The sequence below is a fragment of the Parus major genome, chromosome 26 (genome assembly GCF_001522545.3).
Source record: "Parus major isolate Abel chromosome 26, Parus_major1.1, whole genome shotgun sequence".
NCBI lineage: Eukaryota > Metazoa > Chordata > Aves > Passeriformes > Paridae > Parus > Parus major.
This window is the reverse complement of record NC_031795.1, coordinates 4029407-4037919: the sequence shown is the minus strand read 5'-3', so window position 1 is coordinate 4037919 and position 8513 is coordinate 4029407. Positions and strand designations below refer to the sequence as shown.

The following is an 8513-nucleotide window of genomic DNA, read 5'->3' as shown; positions in this document are numbered from 1 at the left end:
ATGGATGGATGATGGAGGGATGGATGATGGATGCTCTCTCTGCTGGGCTGTGTTTGTGCCATGGATAATGCTGGGGTGCCCTCACAACTCTGTGTGTGCAGGAGGGGACAGTCCTGGGGGTCCCCTGCCCTCCCTCACTGCATGGCTGGGGTGGGAGCCAGCCCTGGTGAGGGCCAGCACAGCTGTGTCTGTCTCAGTGCTGTGACATGGGTGACATGAGGAAGTGCAGGCTTTCTGACAGTTCATCTTCTGTTAACTTATAGGGAAGGGGTGGGGTTTGTTTTGTTGTTTTTCTTTTTTTTTTTTTCATTTTCCATCATGCTACTTTCGAAATCTCAACCCTTGGCATGATTTCTAAAGATGATTTTTAAAGACTCCCCAGCCAGCCCAGCACCTGTGTGTGGCCAGGACTTGGTGCAGTGAGAGCCCAAGGACTCTGACAGATTGGGGAGTTCTGATAAAGGGAGATTTATGTGCTGTTCTCAAATAACCCAGGAAAGCTTTGCTTTTATCGTCACTGAATGCTCTGGGTTGGAAAGGACCTTAAAGTTCATCCAGTCCCAACCCCTGCCATGGGCAGGGACAGCTTCTACTGTCCCAGGCTGCTCCAACCTGGCCTTGGACAATTGCAGGGGTGGGGCAGCCACAGCTGCTCTGTGCACGCTGTGCCAGGGCTTCTCCACGTTCCCAGGGAAGGATTTCTCCCCAGTATCTCATGTCAATCTCCTCTTTTTTAGTTCAAAGCCATCACCCCTTGTCCTGTCACTCCATGCTTGTTTAAACTCCTTGTTTAAAGCCCCTGTCCCTCTCTTGGAGTGCCTGGGGGAGGCTGCACCCCCCGTGTCACCGTTGTCCCCTGGCTGGCTGAGAGGTCTGGAGCTGTTTGCTGCTGTGGGGCAGGAACTGGGGAATGGTGAAGCTGCCACTGGGGAATGGCCTCGATGAATCCAGGGCTCCCCAGTCCCCTGCAGCTGCCCTGCCAGATTGCAGCCAGGCTTTCAGTTCGTCCTCTGCTTGATTCTCCTCCTGAAAGAAATACCATGGGTAGCCTCGGGCAATATTGGCTTATTTGCAGCTTGTTTCGTCCTTGTCCTGTGTGCTCTGGGGCTGTCAGAGAGGAGAAGAGCTTTGCTCCCTGAGCTGCCTTTTTCCCTTTTTTTCCTTCCTTCTCAGAGGTTACGGTTTTCATTCTGAGCCTTCCCAGCCTTGATGGCACGTCCCTTCACGCTTTCTGCTCCCTGCTAATGCCAACTTCTGAGCAAGCCCACATAAAATCTGGGCAGAATGCATTCCCAGGCTGTCACCAGGGAAGGTGGTGAGTTCTGGGAAGGCAGCAGAGCTCTGAGCATTGCCCAAGACACACAGAGCCTTGTTTGCTGCAGATGGAGCAGATAAAGCAGGCAGTGCTGTAGAGACCTGCCCTCCTGGCTGGAGGGGAGCCAGGAGAGTGAAAATTTCCTCATGAAAGGATGGTCAGGCTGCCCAGGGAAGTGGAGGGATCACCATGCCTGGAAGTGTTCAAAAGGCCATGGGTGTGACACTTGGGGACACGGTTTAATGGTGCTGTGTTGACAGCTGGACTGGATCTCCTTAAATTCCAACCTTAATAAGTCTGTGACTATTCATTAGTGACATTTCCATGGGTGGCCTTCAGGTAGAGCCCACCTACATGTCAGATCTGTTAGTTTTAGAGGAAATTCCCCCAAATTCCCCCAAATTCCCCCAAATTCCCCTAAATTCCCCCAAATTCCCCCAAATTCCCCCAAACCTGTGCGAGCAGCAGCCTCTGTCCCACTCTGGGTGTGCCCAGGCAGACACTGAGCAGTTTTTGACACGGGCTGGGATGCCTGGACTGGCCCTGCAGTGCCTGATTTATAATCAGTCACCCAGCCAGCCTGCTGCTCGTGTGCTTTTATTGCTCTGAGCTAGAATTTCCCAAGTTTTGACAAGAGCAGTGAGAGATTTAACTCCACATTCTGCCTGGGTGAACCCACTGGAAGCTGCTTGGGAGTCAGAGCCGTGAATACTGGGAACAGACTGGAAATAGGATGGGATTTTTTTTCTTGAGTTCAAGAAGGAAATAAATGATCACAGGTGCAGGTGGCTTTGCTTTGAAAGTGGGTTTTAAAGGCTGGATTTTTTGCCCTGGTTAGTACTGGGATATTTTACTGCTCTGTGCCACCAGCTGCTGTGTTTTGTGCTGCCCTCCCCTGCCTGCCACTGGTGTCAGAGGTGCTTTGGGGTTGGGATGTGGCATCACTGCTCGGGATCTGTGCAGGATCTGTTCCTGCTTTCCCAGGAAAACGTGGAGCTGAGCAGATGGAGTGTTACCCAACTCACCAAGCAGCTAAAGCTGCATTCTGCTCTTCTGATTGCAGAATGTGACACAAACGGTAGAAGAAGAAAAACCCGAGCCTCCGACGGTCCAGGAGATCAAACAGAAGATTGAAAAGTACAATGCAAAGGTCACCAACTGCCTGCTGATGAAACTGGTATGTACTGGGCTGGTTTTCCTCTCACACACAGTCTGGTGCTGGTTTTCCTCTCACACACAGTCTGGTGCTGGTTTTCCTCTCACACACAGTCTGGTGCTGGTTTCTGAGGGCTCTGAACAGGGCCAGCCTGTGGGGAAGGTGTCACTGGGGTGTCAAACTGCTTTTCCTCCTGCTTGGCTTTCCAGTGTCACCGACACTCCAGGTGACCCTTCCCTGCCTCCATCCCTGATTTCTGGGGAGGAGTTGCCCTGAAATCTGGCCCCAGTGGGGATGAGTCACACTGGATCCAGGGCTGTGACCCTGCAGCTCAGGAGCTGTTGGCAGTGGGTTTAGGAACACAAAACCTTCCTAGAGAGAGATGCTCTGCCCTCACCACTGCCAGGCTTCCTGTGTGGACTGTGCACAACCAGCCTTTTCTCCTGATTCCTGCATTTTTGTGGAGCTGAGGGTGGGGGAGGAGACCTGTGGTATGTCCAGGGATGATTTGTTCCATGAAGATGTGAGAATCCCTTAAATGGGGAATAAAACACAAGGAACAAGTTTGGGAGGTCCTGCAGAACCAGGCATTTCAAATCCATATTAAGTGCAACTACAAATTCCATGCAATGGAATTTCCATAAGTGCCTGGTAGCAGGGCTGGTTTGAAATAAAATCCCACAGACGAGAGGAAGGGATGAGTCATTACCAAGAGAAAATCAGTAGTGACTGTCCCGAAATTACTGGGTATTTTTGACATGATTAATGAGAAACGGAGAGCGGGGGCAGCTCCTGCTGTCACCCCACGCTGCAGACCAGCCTCTTGTGGTGGGAAAAGGGCTGGAAAAGCTGCCTGGAGCCTGATCCCTGTGTGCTTTGCCCCAGAACGAGGATGGGACGTACACAGGGTTCATCAAGGTGCACCTGAAGCTGCGGCGCCCCGTGACGGTGCCGGCCGGGATCCGGCCCCAGTCCATCTACGATGCCCTCAAGGAGGTGAACCTGGCGGAGATGACGGACAAGAGGACCTCCTTCTACCTGCCCCTGGATGCCATCAAGCAGCTGCACATCAGCAGCACCACCACGGTGAGCGAGGTGATCCAGGGGCTGCTGAAGAAGTTCATGGTGGTGGATAACCCCCAGAAGTTTGCACTTTTCAAGGAGATGAGGAAAGATGGGCAAGGTGAGTTTGGGGTGGTGTTTGGCTTGTGTTTGGTGCCCTGTAGGACTCGCTGGGGTGTCAGGCAGACAAAGCCTAAATCCAGGTGAATCAACAGCCAGACCTCCACAGGAGGTGACTCTGCATAGGCTAACAGGGAATTCCATTTTCAGAAAGGGCTGAAACCACCTGAGACCTTACAGGGATCCCTATGAATCTGTGAGAGAGGCTCAGCCCTGTGATCCTGAGCATCCTTTCCCATGCTCCAGCTGAGCTCCTGAGCTCCCCTGTGCCCTGGCAGCCCTGGTCTCACTGGGGGTGTGTGCTGTCCTTGCAGTGCTCTTCCAGAAGCTTCCTCTCACTGAGTACCCCCTGTACCTGCGGCTGCTGGCGGGCCCTGACACGGATGTGCTGAGCTTTGTGCTGAAGGAAAACGAAACGGGGGAAGTCGAGGTACGTTGGTGACTTCTCCTTGTTTTTCACACAAATGTGGAGCATGAGCTGGGAGATGAGTGGCAGGGGCAGCACAAAAAGGGATGTTCTCCTCTAAGAGGGGCTGGGTTGGTCTTTTATTGCTCCTAAATGATCTGATTTAGGTGATTGATGATTTAACACAATTCAAACTTGAGCTGTGGAAATGCTGAGGCCACTTTTGATGGCAAATAATCTGTTTATGGAACCCAGCAGTGCCACCCTAGGGTTAATCCTCACTAATTAGATTAGCTGAGCACTGTTAGAAGTAATCCACTAATTTAAGTAAAAGCCAGGGACACTCAGGTAATAAATTCAGAGTTTTTTGATTGAAATCTTGCTGCCCATCACAGTGAAGGGAAGAGCTGGGAGCTGCTGCGTCCTGCATTGGTGTGGGAGGATTGGGATGTCCCTTACCCCATCTCCAAGGTTAAAATCCCTGGAGATCAGATACATTTAAATGTATTTTATTGCTCCTCCTCACAGATTCAGAGGTAAGAACCCACAAAGCCCAGCAGGTGTGTGCTCACTTTGCCTCTCTGCTGGTTTTGCAGTGGGACGCGTTCTCCATCCCAGAGCTGCAGAACTTCCTGATGATCCTGGACAAAGAGGAGAAGGACAAAATCCAGCAAGTGCACAGGAAGTACGAGAGGTTCAAACAGAGGCTTCAACAGACCCTGAAAGAAGCCAGAGGCAAACCTGGATAACCCTCAGGATGCACTGGGCATCAGACTAAGCTAGAGACTGTTTTTAAATGAAAAGACTTCTCAGGACACCTTAGTAATCATTCTCCCTCTTCAACCTTCCGTGAGGACTGGCTCCCAGCACCCCTAAAATGATCCTATTGCATTTTCTTCTTCTGAAACCTCTTCTCCCAGGACCAGAGCCTGTCCAAGAACGGGAAGCCTGATTTTAAAACAGCTTCAACAAAGCAAACACAGCTGCTGGTTGGATTTCCAGCCGTGCCACCCGCTGGAGAGGCTGCGTGAAGATTCTCGGTGTGACACCCAACAGAACCCATCTGCTGGCTGAAGTTTTGAGCAGCTCTTGCTGCTCCTGCTCCTCCCAGCGAGCTGCTGTTCCTGTTTGGAGGTGGCTGTGGCCCTCGTGGTTCTGGTTTCGTAAGGAGAGCACTGGAAGCAGCAGGAAAAGGGGAGGAGGTTGTTGCACCACGTGGGTGTTGCAGCTTAACCAAGCCCTGGACTTGTTCAGGGCTAAGGCAGCCAGGGAAATGCCAGGTTGTGACACCAAGGCAGCTGCAACACCCCAACAGTCTGTTAGTAAATATTATTGCAACTCAGTAATAGTAATTCCCAGGAAAATTGTTCCTTTTGATTCTATTTGACTTCTGATTTTGAAAAGAGCTGAATTACTGTAACTGTCCCTGATGCTTACCTGAGTTAGCCAGTGTTTCACCAGTTCTCTACTCTGTAGGAACTGGGACCTGTGTTTCCAGAAATTCTGTTTGGAAAGTGTAAAGGTGATGGTTGGGGCACAGACTGAGGGTTCAGTGTTGAAGGTTTAGCAATACGTGTCCATCAGAGGAACCCAGGAAAGCTCAAAACCCCTTCACAAATTGGATTTTGAGCTGGGAACACGTCTGGCCCCGAGGGAGAGGAGCCCTATCCAGGGCTGGGGTGTGGAGGTGGCACCAAGTAAAGGAATTACTGTCCTTGGGTGCTTTCTGCTCACCTCACCTGTGCCACCTCCTGCTCCTCACAGCGCTGTCCCTGTCACACCCTCCCTGTGCCCTGTTCCCCCTTCCCCTCTCTCAACTGGTGCTGTCCTGCACATCCAGGATTTGCTCTCTCCGTGGAGCCAGGAGAGGACACAAGTCTCTCTCTGCCTGTCTCAGGGCTCCCAGCACACCGAGCATCCCTCAGCAAAGTCCAGAGCTGCAGGCTCGGTCCCTGCCCTCGCTCCACACCGCAGGGATGGGGTTGGGAATGCTCCAGGGATCCCGGGGGAGAGGATGGGCCCCGTGTTTACCCTCAGGAGTGAGCACGCTGCACACAGCCAGGGCCAGCCTCCCTCTGTTCACCGCAGGGACGGGGAATGGCAGCGCTGGGTCGGGATGGAGCAGGGGATGGGCTTTGTGTGAGCAGCTGTCCCTGTGAGCTCACTGTGGCTGCTGTTACTGGGGAACGGGGACCAGTCTCAAATTTACCTCAGTGCCTTTTTTTTCCCTTAAGTGTGAAAACTTTGTGTTTGGGCTAAGGAGGAAGCTGTGCAGAGCCCTGGTCCCTCCTGTCCCCGCAGCACTGCTGTGACAAGCCTCGTGTGCGGGGAGGGATGAGGAACTGGATTGTTTCTTTCTGGAAGGTGACTGCTTGGGATTTTGGATTTCTTTTTTTCCAGATTTTGAGTATGTTTGTTTCAAAACCTTATGAGAGTTAACTGCATCACTTGGAGCCCTCGGCTGGTGTGAAAGGCACTTTCTGCCAAGCTCAGCTGCAGCTCCTGTTCTGGTCAGCAGTGAGGGTTTGCTCGCAGGGCTCTGGTGCAGAAGAGCCTCCAGCTGTACTGTACTCTACACCCAACGACCTTTAACAACTGCTGGCAGCCACACAGCAGCCTTGGCCACGCTCTGGGGCTGTTTGTCCAGCTACAAGCAGGCTTAGCACTTCACTATTCACTTGTGGAGTCCTTTAAATACCGTTTATCTGGTGCTTTGAGCCTCGACAGCACCGTATAAATACTTCAGTTCCACCATGGGGAAGAACGCTGTAAAAACCGCCAGTGGCTCTCAGAGGGAAGAGCCACCTGCTTGGCTTGAAATCCCTTTTCTTTCTGGCTAAAAGTCGTGCAGGTTTCCTTTATTTTATTTTTATTTTATTTTTCCAGTGAGTTTTGGTGAGTGTCCCCTCTCCCTTCCTGGCCTCAGCATGTCTTTGACAGTTTGTAGAAGGCATGGCTTCGTATGCAATCACTGTGGATGCTGCTGAAAACCTCCTGCCACCAGCAGGACTCGCTCTTTTGGGCTTGTTTTTTTTCTATAGGAGGGGCATTTGAAGAGTTGGTGGGTGCTGAAATTCCAGTTCTCATGGGTCAGTCGAGCTGTTTTTAGGAGTATTTGCCTCTTCTTTAAGCGCAAAATCCTGTTGGCAGTGCCTTTGGTTAGCAATTGTCTCGCCTCGGTCGTGTGAGTTTATTTTCCATGGCTACTGTAAAACCTGTAAAATAATGTGTATAGGATGGAATAGTAGAGCTTCTATGGCAAAGTGAAATGCATTTTTGCAATGCTGTAATTTATTTTTACTACTCCCTAGTGATTCTATGGCATTTTTACAAAATGTCTCACTCTCAGCTTTTTTTGAAGGTTCTGGAACTATTTGTTCATAGGCAGACAGTGTAAGAGACAATGATAATAAAACTGTCAGTAATTAAAGAAATCTCTTGACCTTCTTTTACTGGTGCCCTCCTGTGGAACTTCAATGGATCAAGTCTAAAGGGAAATACAGGAATCCTTCCTAAAAGTGAATTTAAAGATATAATTAATATTTTAGCTGGGGCCTACAGCACTGTTATATGAGACAAACTACAGCTCATGTCATACATTAAAATGTATTTTTATATATAGAAATAACACAAACTACAGAAGTCCAGCTAATACAGTTAATTCTCAGCACTGAAATGTCTGATTTCAATACTTGGAAACGTTTAAAAGGGTAAAATCTATACCAGAGTGGGTTTTACTCAATGGCAGAACACACTGGACTGTCCCAGGATTGTGTTGGAATAATTTTCTCATATTTCAGTGGAGGTTTATTCCACATCCTTGATCAAAGATGCAAAACAAGAATGTTAAACTACAAAAGCCACTGTAGCATCCAGTGCTTCAGTATCAATTATCAGGGAAAAAAAAATCACAAAAGGAAATAACAAGGGCCTTATTCAGCTTTTTATTTTTATGAAAAATTAACACCTGGAGCAGTATTATTATTTGGGTGAATTCCAGACCTTGTAAACATCCAGGACTCATTTTGGAATGAGCAGGGCCTGTACATGATCCTTGATTTGCTAGCAGCAAACACTTCTATAAATAATGAGAGCTGAGCAATCCTCAGGGTAGATTTTTTCTCCTACTTCTTGCGGCCAAGCTTTGGAGCCTTCTCCAGGCCTTGGATGTATTTCCGAGGTAGCTGATATTCTTCTGCAACACAACCAAGAGCTCACTTCAGGTAAGGAAGAGTTAAATGAGAATTAAAAACTCAAGTTTTGCTGTGAGCAGCCCAGTTCCAGAATCTTCTTACCGAGCAGCATCTTGGCCAGATGATGGATTTGGTTGCCTTGGATCTGGACCTGGACTCTGTCCTTTGCTCCTGGTGCTGGGCTGATGGTGGCACTGGCTTGCACCTTCTGTTGGAGAGTGTTGGCCACACACTGTGGGTCCAGACCATACAGCTCAAGGT

The 8513-nt window shown here is 49.8% G+C and overlaps 1 protein-coding gene and 1 long non-coding RNA gene across 5 annotated transcripts in view; one reads left to right on the top strand and one right to left on the bottom strand.

Moving 5' to 3' along the window:
• RASSF5 (Ras association domain family member 5) overlaps positions 1-7506 on the top strand; it is a 28031-nt gene extending 20525 nt beyond the window's left edge. For all 3 annotated transcript variants that reach the window (XM_015650755.3, XM_015650752.3, XM_015650756.3), the window contains 4 exons: positions 2379-2492; positions 3357-3654; positions 3968-4083; positions 4656-7506. In XM_015650755.3, the coding sequence (XP_015506241.1) occupies positions 2379-2492; positions 3357-3654; positions 3968-4083; positions 4656-4808 (681 nt within the window). In that variant the 3' untranslated portion in view covers positions 4809-7506. The remainder of the gene's footprint in view (positions 1-2378; positions 2493-3356; positions 3655-3967; positions 4084-4655) is intronic.
• LOC107214932 lies at positions 6912-8513 on the bottom strand. Of its 2 annotated transcripts, XR_002002466.2 has the most exons (3): positions 8355-8513; positions 8062-8254; positions 6912-7274 (listed from the first exon to the last, which is right to left on the bottom strand). It is a non-coding gene; the product is annotated as an uncharacterized LOC107214932 (long non-coding RNA). The 2 variants fall into 2 exon arrangements; XR_001525055.2 differs by lacking the exon at positions 6912-7274 and having other exon boundaries at positions 7981-8254.